The sequence below is a fragment of the Homarus americanus genome, unplaced genomic scaffold (genome assembly GCF_018991925.1).
Source record: "Homarus americanus isolate GMGI-L3 unplaced genomic scaffold, GMGI_Hamer_2.0 scaffold56009, whole genome shotgun sequence".
NCBI classification, from domain to species: domain Eukaryota; kingdom Metazoa; phylum Arthropoda; class Malacostraca; order Decapoda; family Nephropidae; genus Homarus; species Homarus americanus.
The window spans coordinates 1847823-1868906 of NW_024739542.1; the positions used below are offsets into that span (position 1 = coordinate 1847823).

The 21084-nt window shown below is 37.6% G+C and overlaps 1 protein-coding gene across 1 annotated transcript in view; it reads right to left on the reverse strand.

The window, feature by feature from the left end:
* Positions 1 to 315: 315 nt before the first annotated feature.
* The window catches only part of LOC121874852 (RYamide receptor-like), a 129392-nt gene continuing 108623 nt past the window's right edge, over positions 316 to 21084 (reverse strand). The window contains exons 6-10 of the mRNA XM_042379138.1: positions 12476 to 12542; positions 10979 to 11053; positions 4544 to 4612; positions 3396 to 3682; positions 316 to 1814 (exon numbers count right to left, since the gene is read on the reverse strand). Of these exons, the coding sequence (XP_042235072.1) occupies positions 1502 to 1814; positions 3396 to 3682; positions 4544 to 4612; positions 10979 to 11053; positions 12476 to 12542 (811 nt within the window). The 3' untranslated portion in view covers positions 316 to 1501. The remainder of the gene's footprint in view (positions 1815 to 3395; positions 3683 to 4543; positions 4613 to 10978; positions 11054 to 12475; positions 12543 to 21084) is intronic.

The following is a 21084-nucleotide window of genomic DNA, read 5'->3' on the forward strand; positions in this document are numbered from 1 at the left end:
AGATTAAATACAGCCATTTAGCTAAGTGTATGTTGATTTTTTTTACTCTCACTATTTTAAGCCAGGAATAATAATAATAATAATAATAATAATAATAATAATAATAATAATAATAATAATAATAATAATAATAATAATAATAATAATAATAATAATAATAATAATATTAATAATAATAATAAATGCTATCATCATCATTTATTTTCTTATATGTCTCGCTAACAGTAAGTATTATTCAGCATAAGAAAATCACAAGGAAGAAAAAGGTGAATAAAAATCTAGTATTAAACGTATGATTTTATTTACATCCAATGAAATTATACTCACACGGTACAAACATTAAATCTTATATACAGAATCTTATATAAATACACCGTAAAGATTATCAATGCACCAGAGAAATACAGCCATAAACAATGAATATGGAAGGGGAAAAAATTCAAGATTATCATCCAGAAAATTTATATAATTTGGGATAAAAAAAAAACACTTCTTATCAAGATGTCCTGATTTAAGGTTTCCTCTGCCTTAGGTTGTAGAAGTTGGTGTCATTTTAATAAAAACAATAACACCCATTTAATTCACCAAGTGTCTATAACTCGGTGTCAAAAGCGAGTTCAGCAATGTTGGGATATTTGTCGACCGCAATCTCTTACAGTATAGCATTCCGTGAACACGAAGAGTTAATTAATTTACATCTAGGTTCCTAATTAATGTAGACATAAAATGGTTGTCTATTTGTAAGGTAAAAATCTAGATTAAAGAACATAACATGCTGAGACATTTCTAAAATACACACTGAATGTTTTAGTAATTAGGAACATGATCATTTTTGCAGTAATTAATTGGCGAAACAAAACTTTGTCAAGTATTGTAACGGGTCCGTCTGTTTGTTAATTTGTTTGCAGAGTATTGTCCTACATGTTCAGCCAGTCTTTACCTAAATGTTGCAAATGATCAGTCTAGGTTTATAATACTCACCGAACAATTTTGACAAAGAGTAAACAAAGAAATATTTTAAGGTTAGAGTTGTATTTACTTGTTTTTCCTCTTTAGAACATAATTCAGCTTATTAGTCAATTGGAGCCACTGTTCACTGTGCTTGGTGTGAACAGGTGCGTGTATCTGCATGTGAATATGTGTACATATATACATATACTAGTTTACATTTGTGCATTTATAATTGTGATTATGCATGCATGTTGTATAAATGCATATCAATATCTGTATGGTTTTTGTATAAATGAGTGTATCTTGATCTACAAGAATTATTTTGCTATGTGTGTGTGTGTGTGTGTGTGTGTGCGTGTGTGTGTGTGTGTGTATGTGTGTGTGTGTGTGTCTGTGTGTGTATGTGTATGTGTTTGGCTATGTTTATAAATAAATTATTTGACATCTGCAAAGTAATTACCCATACTCAATTGACCCTAACACTGAAAACGCATTGGCATATATTATCACACTTACTGAAGGAAGAGAATTCAGTCTATCTTATACTAACTCACAGTGTGGATTCCCCTGACATCTCTAAGTACCTGTCAATCTTATCATGCGGCAGGTCTAGGTAACTCATCCGAGGCTGACTCCTTGTGTCACAAATGGTGGCAGCGGTGGGATTGTGATTGTTTCCATTTTGCACTATGTTGCCATCTGATGGGCCCATGTCTGTTTCTTTATATCCCAGACCATCAGCACTTGGACTAAGTGAACAGGTGCGAATTAATTTGAGAGAAACATCTGTGGCTGCTGTGACTTGTAAGTAGCCCGTGGTTGAACAGCTTGACTCACGTCTTTTCCGTGGTTCATCACAAAATCTGAAATAATATAAAAGCGCGAACTTAAATCCACTGCTGCATTTACTGAATGAATTTTTAAAATCATAAGACGGTTTAGATATCACCGGAATATTGCTTCAAACCTCATGAAATAAAAAGTCAAGCAACGTTTTGTAAATAGCTAAAACATATTTTATACTCAGTTATGGTTGTAAGTCATTCATTCTTTAGATATTACAGGAAACGTGATTTGAAATTTCTAAAGAAAAAGTTATATTACCAAATGATAATCAAATAACTGCCCAATGTGAAGAAAAAAAATCTTCTAGCATAACAGGAAAACACATTTTTCCAAACATTAATTTGCATCTTACATCATAACTCATGAAACTTAATATAAGATAATAATAATATGGTACCATAAATCACTGTTCCCAAAATTACCAGTAGTCATTAATTATCTCTATTTATGTGATTTTTGAGACAGCAGAACAAGGTACTTAAAACAATTAACTTGGAAATGGCTGTTCTTCAAATACAATTAGTATCAATATTACCCAGAAAAATAATTAGATGTTAATATAATTTACCATTAAACATAATGTGACTTGTGTATGTAATAAAGTAGTTACAAAAACATGCTGTGGAATTTAATCATAGTATTTTTAGTTCAAAATTCATTAGAGAAACTGGAAACACTATATTATTCAACTAATATTGTAAGACAGCCTCTTAGCTTTAACATTGTAATAGATATTTTTGCCTCAAGAGTGTAAGCTTAAACTAACAAACAAACAGATCACTGTAGGCTACCGAGTGAAGATATACCCATTTGAGCCTATTGCATTGACAGAAATGATAGAAATGTGTGCCATGATGCACCAACGCGAGGAATTCCAACCATCATTCAATAATGAGATTTGTCGAAAAGCACCGAATAAATGATGAGTTTTGGCAGAGTCCTTCATTTGCTTCACGGAATTAATCTTGCTAGGATAATTTTATCGCTCAGTGGAAGATTTTCCCTGAATGAAGTGAGACAAAAGTTATATACATATATATATATATATATATATATATATATATATATATATATATATATATATATATATATATATATATATATATATATATATATTATAATATAATATAATTTATTTACTTTTGAATCTAGATTGCCAGATGTGGGCAAGTAAACTACCCATTGTGAACAAGAGAAGTTTGTACTGGCGGGATCAAGAGGCGATAACTGAAGGTACCAAAGGACAGATGTGGGCAAGTAAACTACCCATTGTGAACAAGAGAAGTTTGTACTGGCGGGATCAAGAGGCGATAACTGAAGGTACCAAAGGACACCAAAGAGCATAATAACTGATTAACATTAAAGCCTGGTGTGAAGTGGGCAGTTATGGGAGCATTTAACGGATAGTTTCGAATAGTTATGTGTGATAAGCTGTGGTGAAGGAAGAGAGAGTGAACAGTGGATGATGTATAAATGTGAATGTTTATCTCAGCGATTGAAGTACTGTATCTTCACTTTACCAAGGAAAACTAGCCTTACTTTTTTCTACGGATGTTAATAGATACTTTATTTGTTAATGATTCATAGGTAACAATTACCTTTGATTCCTTGATGAGCGCGAGCTCCCGAAGGCGGTGCTGTAGGTGTGAGCACGTTGCAGCCCCGAGGATTGATGTAGCTTGAGCAGATAGCGAGAGAGCCGGGGACGGCAGCAGGGCAGCAGACGATACAGCACGTTGAGGTAACCTTCTCGGAATTTAGTGTTCATCCAGCAGAGGATGACTGGGTTGTAGCAGGTGTGGGACATGGCCAGCCAGTGGAAGACGAACCACAGGTGGTGGAAGTGTGGCCAATATTCCACATCTTCCACGAAATCCAGCACCACCTGGGGAAGTCACACGGAAAGGTGATTAGAGAAAACGAGACACAATATTAAAACAAATGTAGGTACAGTACAGTTGAAGGAGAAGGAAATGGTTCAAATATATAAAGGCGTATTCGAAACACCTCCGAACAACAGAAAATCAAAACGAAATAAAATCATGAAAACATTATCTCTTAACATAATCAAAGAGAGTGAAAGTAAAGCGAAATTAAGAAAGGGAAGCCTACCTATGTAAGCGAGTGTAAACAGACGAGAGGTGTAACCAAAAACAACAGCGATGATACGAAGAGGCGAAAAAGTGGGGAGAGACGGGGATAAAATTAAAGTGGAATAAATGAGGGAAGTAATACAACAAGATATCAAATTAGGAAGCAAAGCAATAGAATATATTCTTTTCGGACACTTGTCGTAATGATAACAATAAAAAGGAAATTAGATAAATTATTATACATATAAAGACCATGTCCAAGGCGTATAGTAGAAATCGAAGTATTGATTTAAACGAAAAAATTTCCGTAGTCATAAAACAAACTAAACATTAAATTAAGACCCAAGTTAGTCGCAGAACATCACCCAAAGAAGGAACAAAGTAACATGAAAGTAATATCAGAGGAACAAGAAAACATCAAAGTAACATCAAAGGAACAAGAAAACATCAAAGTAACATCAGATGAACAAGGAAACACAATACTGATAACAGTTCAGGAAATGTTCGATTATTCCAGCAATTTAGTGTGATGAGGTCGTTGAAGTTACTGTCGATGGGGACTGAGGAAGTTATGGACGGATTATGGTGATACTAAAGATACTAACCGTGAATGTATTGGCATCACTGACCATGAAGACGAGGAAGATACTAACCAGGAGGAGGTTGAAGGGCAGCCAACAGAGGGAGTACACCAGCACCACCGTCAGAGTCATTTTGATCATCTGTACAAGAAAAGAACGACATGATTGAGATGTTCGTCATTACATCATGTTAGTGTGTCTGAACAGCTGAGATGGGAGTCGAGATAAGTTTAGTTTCTGAACTCCCTTTAAAAAAAATCAATAGCTGAGACTGCTGAGATAGTTAAGCATGTAAGGTTAATGTCTACACCAGGCATAATTTTTAAGGTGAAGAAGCTTTTAATAAAGGAGAGATAAAGGAAGGTAACGAGAGATTTGCACCCTTCTCAAAAAAATATTTACATCAGAGAAGTAATGAGATGGATACAGGATAATTAGTTATTAAGAGGTAAAGATAATTTGGAAGGAGATCAAAAGAAAATCGACGTGGAAAATAAATAACTAGACAAAAGGAAGAGTCAAATAAGGAAGAGGGAGATAGAGACGAGTGTAGAAGGCGAGAGAGCAGGTGTGGACGACGATAATTAGGGGATAACCCCGGACCGAGAGAGAGAGAGAGAGAGAGAGAGAGAGAGAGAGAGAGAGAGAGAGAGAGAGAGAGAGAGAGAGAGAGAGAGAGAGAAGGACAGCCGAACACAAAATCTGAAAGACAAATAGACAGACAAACCGAGACTAGCATACAGAACACGAAGGGCAGGGCAGCAGATAGAATGAAATACAGGCAGAGAAATATATTTAAAATGTTGACAAGAATTTTTGTATTTTTTCGTCCAAGATAACCTCATCCCATGTCACTAATCGTTTCCAAGATGGATATGAGGCGGCTAACTGAATCCAAAACATTTTAAAGATAACAAATTAAACAAGAACACAGAATAAACCATACAGATAACACGCAGAGATAAGAATGCAGGTTTAATCGTAACTGATATTAAGTGGACCACCCTCAAGTTACGGATCACATTTACACACAATTATTATGGCTGACACCATATTATACCATGTGAAGGTTCGTCAGCATATCCCACTCACCAGCCAGCGCCTCACACAGCAAATTGGAAATGAGATTGGATAGGGTGTTTGTAGGTTGTCTAATATACGAATTATTGTGATTATTTTGATGACTTGGGAATTTATATATTGATTATAATAAAATGTATACATAATGAAGATAGACGGGAGTGTTGCGGGGTATTCCTTACTCGTTGTTTTAGTCCTTTCTTAAATATTTTTTTTATTCCACTTTTATAATAAGAGATACAAAATTTAAAATAAAATTAAAAAATAATAATGATAATAATAATAATAACAACACCTTAATAATAATAATAATAATAATAATAATAATAATAATAATAATAATAATAATAATAATAATAATAATAATAATAATAAAGAAATCCAAAATTAAAAAAATATCAAAAGTGAGAAACAATATATGTATGTTGTGTTGTCAATATTAAGAGAAGTCAGATCAGCAACCTGGGACTTAATCACAATTTTCGTGATGCCATATGGCAGCAGGGTCCACCATTAGACAACACATTATGCTTCCAATATCTTCCCAGGCGTTAGTACCTCCCTGTTTGGTGGCTTCCTACTACCTACTACCTACTGATGTTGGATTTAATCAATATTTTGTGGTATGTACAGTATGGTTGAAGAAGAAAAAATATGATGAAGAAGAAGAACAGATGAACAAGGAGAAGAAAACAAAATATGGAGTAAAAATAATGACCTGGTGTACCTTAACTCATTTGTTCTTACCTCTCTGGCGTCTGTTGTACGGCATCCAATACATATTAATATCCTAAGTCTTTTCAACCCGCCGTGGTGCTGTATCGTCTTCTTAGCCTTACACCTTCGTACCTCTAGAGCTCCTGGTCTCTCTCTCTCTCTCCTACATTATCCTTCAATGACTTATGGAACCTTCCTCTTCAACGACAATTCTTCATCTTTAAATTTCTTTCTCTTAATGCAATGTACATTTTCACCTACTTAGATTTTCTTTTAGCATTATAGTACCTTTTATAATTTTTTTTTTTTTTAGATTTTCAGTTTTTCATTTCACACCTTTTAGTATCCACTTCATCGTGTTGTGTGTTAAGCTCCATGCGAGTGAGTCCTGCCAGCCACTAATGGACCCAGGAAGTTGGCTCAGAGGTACGTGGTCACTGGGTCAGGCTCGGTAATTCATTTTTTTTTTATCTTGCATTGTACTTGTGTTTTTTTAATTAATATTCCCCTCAGTGGATTTTTATCTTGCATTGTACTTGTGTGTTTTTTATCTTAATTTTTCTCCAAAGTGAGTTTTTGTCATATTTCTGTCATTCTTGGTTTTTTTTTAATAATTTTAGTGTCAGTTTGCTGTGCCATTTGAATTTATTTTTCTCCATACGGAAGTCATCATTCTTAACATTGCCTAAAAAAACAATAATCACGGGTTCTTTTACGCTATCTGTTTCTGTTTACTTTAGGGAAATAATTACAATTTCACGCCATGTTCTGTGTAATCTAACCCAAGAGTAAGCAATCAAATTATTAAAGTAATGTACCTTTAAGAATAAAATTATTATGAATTTGTGTCAGAGTGAGTGATTTTCCATCAAATTCAGGAAACTTAGAAACTGCCTTTACCCCCCCCCACCCCAACAACCGGTAGTAAAGGTGAAGATTGAGCTCCTGTTCCAACACACACACACACACACACACACTACTACTACTACTACTAATACCACGAGGGCTAGCCAGCGGCGGCAGGTAAAAGCGAGACGGAGCAAGCTGTGCTTGCACCGTAACACTAACATAATGCTGCCACTCTAGACGCAATTCACCACCCTATGTGTGACACACACACACACACACACACTCAGAGACAGGTACAGTACTACTAACCTATTCTCCAAGTACTTGGCTTTTTTTTTTTTGCTTCAGTTGTTTACCCAGTGCAGGTAATTTTCCTCCCAAGATTGTTCAGAGTAAATTACAATAATCCATTTTATATTATGTACTAAGTTTTGTGGAAAAGCCTGGTTATTTAGGATAGCTTAATTAATTCCCTTGTGTGTTTGTATGTATAGAAACAGAATTATTAATGCGAGACGAACAAAGTGTATGCAGAATTCTTATAAATGAATATGTGTCGGTATTTCATAATAGTGGAATATGATGCTGAATTAAGGAAATTTTTGTTGGATAAAATGAAATGCAATTCATTTGACACCTGTACACGGTGTTATTAAAAGGGCTGAGGCTCTTAATAGGCTTAGCCATGTCAGCATTATTATTATTTTCCAAACTTTTTTTTTTTCTAAATAAACTGTTTCAAAATCATCTCTGGACAACCGGACAGACTTTTATGTTGGGCAACTGGTCATCAACACGCCATCATGTTGAGTAATTGTTAAACAACACGCCATCATGTTGAGTAATTGTTCACCAACACTCCATCACGTTGAGTAATTGTGCACCAACACTCCATCATGTTGAGTAATTGTTCACCAACATTCCATCATGTTGAGTAATTGTTCACCAACACTCCATCATGTTGAGTAATTGTTCACCAACACGCCATCATGTTGAGTAATTGTTAACCAACACGCCATCATGTTGAGTAATTGTTCACCAACACTCCATCATGTTGAGTAATTGATCACCAACACGCCATCATGTTGAGTAATTGTTCACCAACACTCCATCATGTTGAGTAATTGTTCACCAACACTCCATCATGTTGAGTAATTGTTCACCAACACTCCATCATTGGCATTTTGGTAATTCCTGTTGCTTTGCTATCACGCTGATATCTTCAGGGTGAAAAAACATCAAAAATTCGAAACAAATTTGCATTGTTCGTGTGACCACCCAAAATACGCTTCAGAAACTTGATCCTATACTTTAACTTGTGATGTATTTCTTGTGTTCCAAGTTTAAGTGTGTATTTGGATAGTAAATTGATGCTAATAAGGGGAAAAAACTAAATATATTCCCTCCTCCATATTATGTACGTAGAGTAACTAAAACAACTATCTGTGTTTACTTTGTGGGAAACAATATGAGACCGTGGACGATAAATTAAGGTATATGAGGGCTGTCACTAGTCACACGTAAAATTTCGGAGCATATCGACCCCCACCTGCACAGATAGTTGTTTTAGCTTCTGTGTTACCTGTTAAAGATAACTAGTAATAATGCTTTCATGTGACTTCAACATAGCTTGTACATTTTGTTTATTTTGTGTCTGATTTTTCATCCTGTTTCTCGCTTAGTCTATTCCCTACCTTCTGTTTTTTTGTGTTTTTTTTATTCATCTCTCCCTAGATATTCCTGATTAATATATTTTCTCGATAATCTCCTCACTTGCATCATAAGGTTCCTTTCCCCTCTCCATGTATCTTTCTATCATCAAATACTGAGTCAATATCAGTAATTCATTGTTTTTATTCCTCTCTCTCTCTCTCTCTCTCTCTCTCTCTCTCTCTCTCTCTCTCTCTCTCTCTCTAATCAACGCCGTAATTAATATCCTGAGTAATGGAAAGAAACTTAAATAATAAGAGTAGCTGGCAATTTTGTATTTTGTCATATTTCCCTTTCTTCTTATCATCAATATCTCATAACACGATCTTTAATATCCATGTTATCACCCAGTCTTTCCATTCATCTACTAAAACTTGTATTTTTTTTCATTTACACACTAACTAACAATAAACCCTTCATCTAATTTGATTCTAAACCTTCACATCACTTCTATATACAGTATATAATCAATAATATCTTCGTACACAGGTCCCAATCCGACTAAATTTTTGTATGCCATTAACAGCCTATTAACGCCAAGGTAACAATAAACACGACATCGTCAATAATGAATCCAATCTTGCGTGACACACAACCACCTGAAATTCTCAAACAGAATCCTACCAACACCCATTTTCTTTGCCCCTTCACATTTAATCTCTATCTGGCATATATACAAATCCTTTACACACCACCGGTTTCATTTGCTGCAGCATATACACGGTCGCTTTTATACACCTGCTCGCTTTTACCTTCTCTCCTCTCATTTATATGTGGCCACACCATGCAATTACCATCTGCCTCGTTTCCCCGTCCTTTTTATACCTAGTTAATCTCACCTGGAGCAAGATGCCCCTGGTAACTCCTTGAGAACTTCTGCCATTACTTACTCCCTCAAGGGCTCTCATATCATCCCCTTCCTTCCTCCTTCCTCTCCCTCACATAGCCTTCAGACATAAGATTTTCCTTCAGTTCCCGTGTTTGGTGTAATGGGTCTGCAGGAAGTTGGTTCACAGGAAGATTATTCTACTCTCACCTGAGGCAACCGCTAATGTACGATTTTTTTTTTGACTGAGATCATAAGAGCTAGTGAACCACCGGGAAGTTATTTCTTTATATAGTTTTTTCCTACGTTGTTACATTTTTGTTTACTCTTTCAATAAAATTTAAATCTCTCTCTCTCTCTCTCTCTCTCTCTCTCTCTCTCTCTCTCTCTCTCTCTCTCTCTCTCTCTCTCTCTCCCTGTAAGTATCGTTTACTCAGTCACATATACTTGTTTTTCTCTATTATTATTCTCCCCAGCGTCAATCTCTCCTGATAGCTATTAGTATACAGGTATAAATGAGGATTTATTTTACCATGTGATATAAAAGGAGTTCTCTCTTCCACCTTTCTGAAGCACATGTTTGTTCATTGCACGAAAACTCCTACAGATATAATTACCATGATATTATATTATCTTGACTATCATTTTGATTATGATTATTAAGGTAATTATTTATTATACCAGTAATTAATAATAGGAATCAATCAACTTTCTTTAATTTTTTTACGGGGCATGTTATTAATTACTAACAGGCAAGAGGTATTGAATAATAAATTTTCTTTGGCAAACGGTAAATATTTATTTTGCTCAGTTGCAGCTGCTAAATACACCTGCCAAATGTATCCTCCAATATCCACCTCACAGTTTGCATTTTCCAACGTCGCTGGCAATTTACCCTCATGCTTCAAACTTGTTTTATGCAAATCACAAACTGTTTGTTTCCGCTATCTGATAGAGTGAGAGTAGGAGGGGTAGTTAGGGCCGGGAGAAAGAGAGGAGGGGATGAGAGGAAGGGTGGGCAGTTAAAGAAGTAGAGCACAACAAGGCTTATTGGGACTTTGGTGACGTAAACATGCCACGTTGATACTTGCCAAGATGTCTCAGAGTAAATGGACGGGGCAGTTAACACGACAGACACTGTGCAGTATGAGATAGTGGACAAAGAAGGACCACAGATGAACCAAAAAGGCAGGTAGGTCAAGGAGGCACTGGAACGCTGGTTGAGCAAAAGGACTGATAGGAAACGGAGGTAATATCGGAAATGAAACAGACATGGGTAGCTGCAAGTGACAAATTAGGACCACAGGAATAGGGAAGCGCCTTACCTTGGCGGGAGAGTGGTCGCTGGTGCTCTTCCTTAAGAAGCTTCGACCTGTCTCCGGGGAGGTGAGCGCCGACAGCTGTGTGGATGAAAGGTGTTAATGGTGGCGTCTCAGAGGAGAGATAAGACGGTATAGAGACAAAATGGGGTATGAGAAAGAGAAGAAAATTTAAATTTTATACACACACACACTCAGAAAAAATACATTAGTCATATCTTTCTCGTCTTATTATTAAGGAAATGCGTGAGGTATTGTAGGGGTGTGTGGCGGTGCGTGAGGTAGTGTAGGGGTGTGTGGCGGTGCGTGAGGTATTGTAGGGGTGTGTGGCGGTGCGTGAGTGTAGGGGGTGTGTGGCAGTGCGTGCGGTGCGTGAGGTATGTAGGGGTGTGTGCGGTGCGTGAGGTAGTGTAGGGGTGTGTGGCGGTGCGTGAGGTGTGTGTAGTGGTGCGTGCGTGAGTATTGTAGGGGTGTGTGGCGTGCGTGCGTGTGTGTGGGGGTGTGGCGGTGCGTGAGGTATGTGTGTGTGAGGTGTGTAGGCGGTGCGTGAGGTAGTGTAGGGGTGTGTGTGTGCGTGAGGTGTGTGGCGGTGCGTGAGGTATTGTAGGGGTGTGTGGCGGTGCGTGAGGTAGTGTGGGGTGTGTGGCGGTGCGTGAGGTAGTGTAGGGGTGTGTGCGGTGCGTTAGGTATTGTAGGGGTGTGTGGCGGTGCGTGAGGTAGTGTAGGGGTGTGTAAAGGTGTGTGAAATAGTGTGAGGTGTGTGACGGTGTATATGGCATTATGACCGACCGTTTCTGTATGAGTAACCGTGACAGATAAAAGTCATTATTTTATGCCAGTTAGAAATAAAAAAAAATTGATAACCTTAGACACCTCTCCTTTATGTGTGTGTGTGTGTGTGTGTGTGTGTGTGTGTGTGTGTGTGTGTGTGTGTGTGTGTGTGTGTGTGTACTCTCACGCATTCATCGCGCTGATAATCCTAGGAAAATAATGACGGGTATATTATTGTAGAATGTCCACTCCTGCCTAACGATAAAAAAATATATCTATTCTCATCGCCTCACAATACTAGTAATTGTTCGCTACAACACAACAATACAACAAATGCATAATATTCTTTGTTATATTTTCGCCACACTGCAGCAGCGTTAACCCTGATAACACGCCAGGATTATTGATAGTAATTCAACATTTAAATTTATACTTTAGTCAATAATTTGTTATTTTTATGGTTATTATAATCTTTAATTAACATATATAAAGAATTTTGATGTCAGGAAGTGCTATGGAATGGCTCATGAATATAGTTATTAATGTATATATATCTCCGTATGTATGTTAGTTGCAATAATGGTGTACAGTATTATAATGTGTACAAACAAAAATGGAAAACAAATAGAGACAATTAAGGATTTATGTGAGCGTATACCTGTACTGTAGATGGAATTATTGTGTCATAAAGTAATAAGATGCAACATACTATACAAACAGATGGATACTCACAGGTGTAACGTTATGTCTAGGACCGGGAGATGTGGTCGGCTTACATCCCCACACTTTCCATGCGATTCTTAAAAAAAAAATAAAAATAAATAAAAAATATTCTTATATCTCATTCATCCAGAATAATCTGAATTTAAGGTAAAATAATGTTAAAATTATAAATTTCCTGATCTAACAGACACATCAGTAATATACAGCAGCAATTATATTTCAAGGAGAACTTAATTCTTGTTAGAGGGCAAATTAATTCTATTAGATCCGGCGGTCACTAATGAGGAGGCACCTTGGCTGCTTTGATCCCCAAGGCAAGAGGAGGAAGCCTAATTACATCATGCATTATCCTGTCAGACGGCCAAGTATACACAAGCTTCCGATACACAATCCAGAGAGTATAAGACCAACATTGTCTTAATATAATGATAACAATTAATGGTTCACTGTGCGGAAATAGACATAAGCTTAAAATAAACAGTGAACAGAAATTAGGTAAATTACATCTGGTAATATGTGGGAATGGGTCTATTAACAAAAGTTTTTGATACAGAGGAGGAAACTTATGCTGAACATACAAGTAAATTAGAGTTTTAGTTTGGGCAGCAAGTTAATACGATCTGAGAGCTTTCTCTATAGTTGGAGAGGGGCTTGTCTTAGTCCTGCAGCAACTCTCGTGTTGTACAGCTGTAAAAGAAAATAATATAATAATAATAAACGGTTTATTAATAGAGTTGCATTCGGTGGCTGAAAATATACAAACTTACATGTGATTTAGACATAATAATATACGTTCAATACATTTACAGGGCTGTACAGTACATAAATCAGGAGCTGTTTATTATTTTAACAATAGATGGGATGGTGCTGTTCTTATATCTATCAGTGTGGGCTCTTATGGGCTGAATTTTGTTGTAGTAGCGGACTGCGAGAAGTGGGCGAGGGACTGCCGGTGGCAGTAGGTGGCGATGTCTAGGATGGTGCAGTAGTCCACTGTCAAACCCTACTAGTGCGTGGTGGTGGAGGTCACTGAGGGATGGCATTTCAGGGTGGAGAGAGCGTTGTTGTAGCCGGAGTAGTCTGCGCCGAGCATGATTCTGCAGGCCCTCTTCTACACCTTCTCTAGCTGACGTTGGGTAGAGTTGAGAGAAGACGACCAGGCTGGTGATGCATACGTTAATTATGGGAGAATAAATGCGTTGTAGATAGTCCTCAGCTCTGGCGTGGGTGCCCCTAGTGACCTGAGTCGTCGTAGCATGTAGAGTCGGTACGAGGCTACCTTGATTGTGTTGTTTACATACGCTTTCCAGTCCAGTTTGTGGTCTATAGTTACACCCAGGAGTTTGGCAGACTGCACTAACTGGAGAGGATGGGCACCCACTATAACTGCTGGAGCTTGCACTGGAGTGGTGGCGGTATTGAAGTGCATGACTACGGTTTTGGTGTGATTGATGGTGACCTTGTTCTCCGTAGTCCATGCTTGTAGCCTGTCCAGAGTGCCTTCTAGCTATGAGTAGTCCAAGGAGGTGTTGTCCACTGTCACCCCCACAGTGCAGTCTTCCACCGCATATCAATAATTCAGCACATGGAAATCTGGATCTCAGGGGGTCAGCAGTGTCTATTATATGAGTAACCAGTACACTGGCGGTAGGTAGCGCGGGGGGGGGGTGATAAGCCACACAAACAATGAGGGAGGCAAGCTGGTGGGGGCGGGACGTGGGAGTGACCTTAACCCACAAGGCTTCTACATCCTCAGGTACATTAACACCTAGGTGTGATGGTTTGAGGTCGCTGCAACAGTAAAGCACCACACCACCACCTCGCCTGTCCTTTCTAAGGTGGTGAAATAACTCATAGTTTTCTATGGCACAGATCTCAGGAACAATTTGCCACGCCTCGGTAATCGCCACAATATCTGCACCAACTGACTTCACTGTAGCACTGACCTCCTCCACCTTGTTGCATAAAGATGTAACATTGGACAGCAATAAGGATGGTAGTGTGTACCATAGTCGAGGCACTGGCTTAACTTTCCTATGCTTGCTCGGTGTGATGATAGGGATTCGTCTGGGAATGCGGCGACCCCGTCTGCAGCCGCGGTTGTGAAAGATTCTCACCTCCTTTAGTAGAGTGATGATGTGGGGTGGAGGATAGCCAGCACCAGACTTCAGCCGGAACAGGTCGGTGCGACGGTATCGTGACACTGGGACGCACATAATCATAAGTCTAGCACTCACAGTCACTGACACCTTGAAAATACGCACTGTCTTTCCGTAAACGTACTGAACTGCCTTAAATTGGCTATAGGAGGACGTGATGACCTTGCCTCCTGCGGAGCGCCAGGGGACACGTCCTCACTGTCACTCAGTAAAGTCGCCACTGTGTGTGTGTGTGTGTGTCGTGGTCAGAATGCTCGCCTCGCAAGTGAGCGGACCTGGGTTCGTTCCCCGGGCAGGGTGAAACAATGGGCAAGTTCCTTTACGTCATTTGCCTCTGTTTACCCAGCAGTAATTGGCTACCTGAAGGCAAGGTCTCCTGGTTACCATCTGGCAAATTTGAAGCAAGTTTTACTGCTGGATTCCCTTCCTATGGCTAACCCACTTTTACAGAGTGGGAATTAGGCATAATATCATACAAGTATAGGACTTTCAAGCGCCCTCTTCGCTGGCAAGGTGAGGTCGTTTCTTCTTGAGGCAATCAAAATTAGTTGAGCTTATCACATTCTAAATATTATGTTAAACCGGCTCAAAAGAGATCATTTGATATGGACCAACTCACTGACCTGACCTCCATGTGAAGTAATATCAATGTTAATGTGATATATTCGTAAACAAATCAAACACTAAATAAAAAATATGAATGAAAAATAATGATAATTTTAATCGTCGTCCATAATCAAATTCCCATCACAACGGTGTCTGGGACCTGAGTGTGAACAGGCTGCTCCAACCCTTCAAGACTCACAGTGGTGGGTGAGGAATCTTGAGCTACAACGCAGCACTTAAGGTGGGGATGCTTTAAGCCCATCGTGGTCTAGCGGAACTGGTGATACGCCGAGTGTGCGTATTCGAAAGCATTGATTTGAAGAAAAAAATTTGTTTTTTTTGTAACTCGTTTACGATATATGACTATAAAATATAGCTGTGTTTTACCTCATTATTTTTTTTTATTAAGTTAATAAAATGAATAAGAGAAAATAAGAAAAAGATCTCTAAGTTTCTTCACAGTTAACTGTCACTTTCAGACAGAGTTTGGTAGTGTTGTTTCAGAGGTTCATGACCAGCGGTGATATGTGTTCGTTACAATGAACTCATTCATATGGGACTATAGTCTTTATAATTGGAAGAGTAAAGGTTTCTTTTGTCCACAGAATAATTTCACTTGACAAATAAAAAAACTAATTACTTGGGTTCTATTGTTCGGTGAATCAAGTATTTCGTATATCAAAAAGAGAGATTCAATTTAAGTCTTCTCACTGTATTGAGACAAGTTCATTCAGTCCCATGAAGCTCCGACACCAGGTTTTAGATTTATGAATCACTGTCATGAACCTCAACGGTCAGTTCAGTTGCTGCTGTTGTCGTGTTAAGAAGTGTGATAGCGAAGTGTTATTGTCGTCGTTGGTGAGGAAATATAAGACCAAGAGGTAAGCGGTGGTCATCACTTATTGTATTTGTTGAGGTTATTGTGTTAAATTTGTGGGGGTACAGTACGCGGTGAGGATGTTGTTGTGGTGTAGGCCGCAACATCACTAACTGCAAACACTATATAACATTACCTTATTCCCTTTCACTAAAACACTCTTCCCAGTTACTCCACGGAAAACACACAAATAACATTTCACAAGGCCTTACTTGGGGGAATACATAGACATATTGTTTTAATCAAGTGAGAAATAAGCAAATTTTCTGCCGGTGTGTTTACAAAATGGAGGCTTGGTCTACCACCCGCCGGCAGTGAAAACATAAGAAGGACTGTTGATATTTCCTTACAATGTATGAAATTGTTTTGGTAATAAAGGAGCAGATGGCTAATACCCGAAGTTGTTCGATTTCGTTAATTTTTTCACACGTTCTTTGGATGATCGAGGTAATATATACTCTACGATTTTTTTTTTTTTTTTTTAATTTTAAGTACTTTTTCTTTTTAGTTCTTTATCTACCATCATAAATCAATTGTAGTGGACAGGGTATGAAGGATGAGGGATATTGCAGGGTAAAACACGGTGAAAAACTGATCATAGACAGTAAAATATGTCTTCATGCTTTGTATGTGAAGAAATTAATTATTTACCATATAGTACAGCGGAAAAATATGTCGTGTTGGCGCGTGTTGTCGACTGCTCTTCGTTTGTTTACACTCCGACCGAGTGGGTTGCTCGGTCCGAACATACTCTCACATCCCCCCCAAAAAATAGTAAAATTACACTGTCGCTCAAAGAAACTTGCTTTTGTTGGTACCAAATATAAAAGTAAGAACTTCCTGTTTCATATGGCGTGGGGTCCGCCCCCCATCGAGGAAGTTAGGTGTGGTTAGGGAGGTTTCTTGGGTTGGTTAGGTTAGGTTAGGTCAGGTTCTATTGGTTTCTGTGCATTGTCGTAATTTTTGTATTACTTACGATCATCCAAAGAGCATCTGTTGGACAAATTAATGAAATCGAACAATGCGTTGTAGTGTTAGCCATCTGCTCAGTAATTACCATTGTTATGAATGCATTTTCAAATATTGTCTATCTGGGAATAATACATCAAGTGAGTACCGGTATTTGAATAATTTTAGCTTCTATAAAACTGCACTCCCCTCACTCCCATATTATGTACTTAACTCAAAGTAATATAAACGGAATTGTGAAAAATACTAGAAATTAAAGATTTTAAAGATTTTTTCAGAATTTTATGGGAAATAATTTCAACTTTGAGATGTATAAAGAGATATCTTTTGTGTATTATTTCTTTCAACATACTTGCAGTGAATTATTTATCTTATTGTGATAATAAGCCTTAACTAGTGATTTACCTAAAGCGAGATGGAAGTTTAATTTGATTTTTTTTTTCAGACTGGTGAAAGTTAACAGCTCCTCGAGGGACCGTAACACACAACAACACATCACAGTTCAGGTATGTCGAGGCAATTCTATATATCACTTATCATTGTTTTGTATTCGATGAGGAGTCTTGCGTCTCTGCTAACTGTGTAAGTCACTGTTACCTCGGGTATTAAAGATCGGAATTACATTTGCTTAAATAAAGTCAGTCAGTAAATTTTTTGATTCGGTAATTTTCTAGATAGTGACATGCATATATCATTAACTGAACTTTGAATGCCCTTATACAATTATTACATGATCTTTTAAGTCATTTCATCGTGTATCCTCTTAGAGCTGGCATGTTTTTTAGCGTTTCTTGTTATTACCAAAGATCGGGTTCAGATTAAATTAGAAAATTCGAAAGTAATTTTCCATTGCACTTTTCGTGATATGGAATTGAATCTGGATCCAATCAGGTATTGGCGATCCTTCCCGGAACGAGGGCAAGGCGCCTTAGTTACCGGCTTCTTATGATCATCTTCTCTCATGCGCTGATAGTTATTTGAAGGAAACACACTATTCTTACTTGAATGTCGTATTTTGCTTTTGAAATAAAATATTTCATCGTAAAATATGGTGCTGCCTGGCACTCACGATTTGCTTGCCAACGTTGTCTTGTTCACCTCCGGCTCTTCGGTTTTCAGGGCCACATCCAAAGAAGAAAACATAATTTTTTTTTAACTGGAATTTGGAAACTCGTGGCTGCATCTTGTTGAATTTGTCGATTGTGTTTTCTGCTTATGAGCAGAAAACATATAAAATAATGATGGAAAATTAATTATCACTTCTTGGATGGTTACTTGATCGAAGTTTCTTGGAAGATTTTGGACAGGTCATTGGATCACCTTCGGGGCACCCCTGGTTTACCGAACTGTGATTGAGTACCTAGCTTTATAATCCGGCAAAGTGAAGATGGTCGAATGCAGTGCCGGCTAAAACAGGGTTAGTTTAACTGCGCCGTATACCTATGGCCATAAAGTTCTTAAGGCATACGGGTTTTATTTTCATAGACTGCGGCGTCGAGATGTGTTTCTGCTCTGTCAAGGTGAGAGGCTGGGGTACTGGTGTCACCCAGGGGCGTCACTGTCTGTCGAGATATTCAGGTGAACGAATGGAACATCGTATTTTTCTTTCTTTTTTCTTGAAGGTGCAGCGTTTTTTTTTTTTTAACCTGTGAATAATGGTCTCTTAGGTGCAGTTAGTTGGGAGATATCCAGTGTAGGGAGTTATGTCTGCCGCAATGTGTAGGGAGTGAGCGCCATACAGGTGTTGCTACTGACAACTTTTGTTGCTGGGCTGTGAACGCGATTTATATATGGCTCTTAAAGCATATAATTTTGTCGTCTTACAGCATTTTACTTATAACTCTTAGGCGTTTATTAAACTTAAGAAACAAAATATAAGTATTTTATTGATCAGCAAAATACTAAATACAGTTCAGAAAATCTTCAAACACTCGGTGAACCTTTATAACAAAACACAGTTGACAAACACGACTTCCTGCACAGCCAATACTCTTATAACGACCACCGCAACTATAACCAATCAACCTAATTGAACAAGTAATAATAATCACTTCTACTCTTAGTCTGGGTACTTGCAGCAGCCGGTCTCACACTTTCCATGCTATTGCAGTTTCAACTTTTTACAAAAAGATAGTTTTTGCACTCACCATGCAGCTTCAACAACTCTCGCTGGAACACGTCTTACACAGTATCTGATGACATCTTGTTTAAAAAAGTGTCAGCACGGAACTAGAGTAATATGGCCAGTGGTCAGTCGTGTACAGTATATTTAGTAGGTATGTCACGTGAGGGTCAGGTGATTGTGATGTCCAAGGTTCAGTCTGACACCAGCTTTAAACGGTTATTTGTCAGTTATTTTACCACGCACACCCGCGCATGCACACACATACACACGCAGTCCACGCAGACACTCACAAGCACACACAAACGCACCGGTATACATTTTTAATTGAAATCTCATATGGAATGAAATTTAATTTCACATAATACTTATACCGAATATACAGTGAAACAATTGATAGATCTATTTTGGCGGAAGATATATATATATATATATATATATATATATATATATATATATATATATATATATATATATATATATATATATATATATATATATATATATATATATATATATATATATATATATATATATATGAAGCAATATATGCATATCAGGTACAAAGACACACATTACTTACTGTTAGAATAATTTAAATTAACTGATTAATTAAACATATAAGTACAAAGGTATGAAATGTAATATATGAAACATGATGAAATAAACTTGTTCACACGGGGTGCTTAAACACTTCAATAATGACCTACATCTACCACCATCTGTCGCCTTTTATTTTAATTTTGTACTTTAAGTAGCAAATGCGTAGAGTGAGAGGGTAATTTTGGGTAATGAAAAAACTTTCCTCGACTGAAAGGTCACTTGTCACCCCTCTCCCCCGTGACATAAAATACCATGACTGGGGGGACATGAGTTTGTTCCCCTACTTTCAATTTAGGAAAAAAATGCCCTCCACCGAGCACTTCTTCCTGAATCCCAGCTTATGACTATTGAGTAGCAGCTTCCAAAATATCTATTTATTTAGTTTTCTAAATCATACCATACAACCAAGATTTACCATAGTCAGGGTGAGAGAGGGAGATGGCGGCATAAGATATCCCAGCACCCTTGCTTCTGCCCTGCCTCACAAATCAATATCCAATATTAGCAGTCTTATTTATGCAAGTCTTTATGCTCACTAGTAACTTCTTTCATATATCTTATAACATATACATCATTCATATATTCTGCTAATAGTTGGGTTGAGTTGCCCTTCCCCAACCATAGAAAATGTGTGATTTAATAGCAACATTTTAGCTGTAGACATTTATGACAGAAAACGGAAGCTTTCAACTAACTTATAGAAGACTCGTGTTGTATATCGGCGAACGGCACCGCGTCTTGTGTGTTGTCCTTATTGTCAAGTAGTAATGTTGGTTTTAAAGAATATTCCTCCAGGGTTTCTTTGGGTTTCGTTAATTTCCATGCGAGGTTTATTGTCCAAGTTATTTAGAATAATGTACTGCCAGAATTTGTTTACTGAAGAAATAATTGTTTTTGTGATCTGAGTAATTAGTCATATTAGTATTACTGCTTAGATTGTTGTACTACTAATTATATGACTATTTTTTAGTAGCTATTATAGATGTACTCTGGTGATGGCGTCGTGGTACTGATAACGTTATTATTTACTCTGGTGATCATATAATTGTGCTTGAGGATTTGTTATTGTACTCCGATGGATGTTATATTGGTGAGGTTGTTATCGTACTCAACAGATTGTCATTGCATCAGTAGAAATTTAACACCGTACTCTGGGTAGAGTTTCATATCTGAGTTGTTTGGTTGTCTGGCAAGTTGTACGGATTAATTCACTGTTCTCATGAAGTCCTTATCACACTTGAGGGGCTGAAGCGTTATAATTAGGTTTATCGTCATGCCTGAT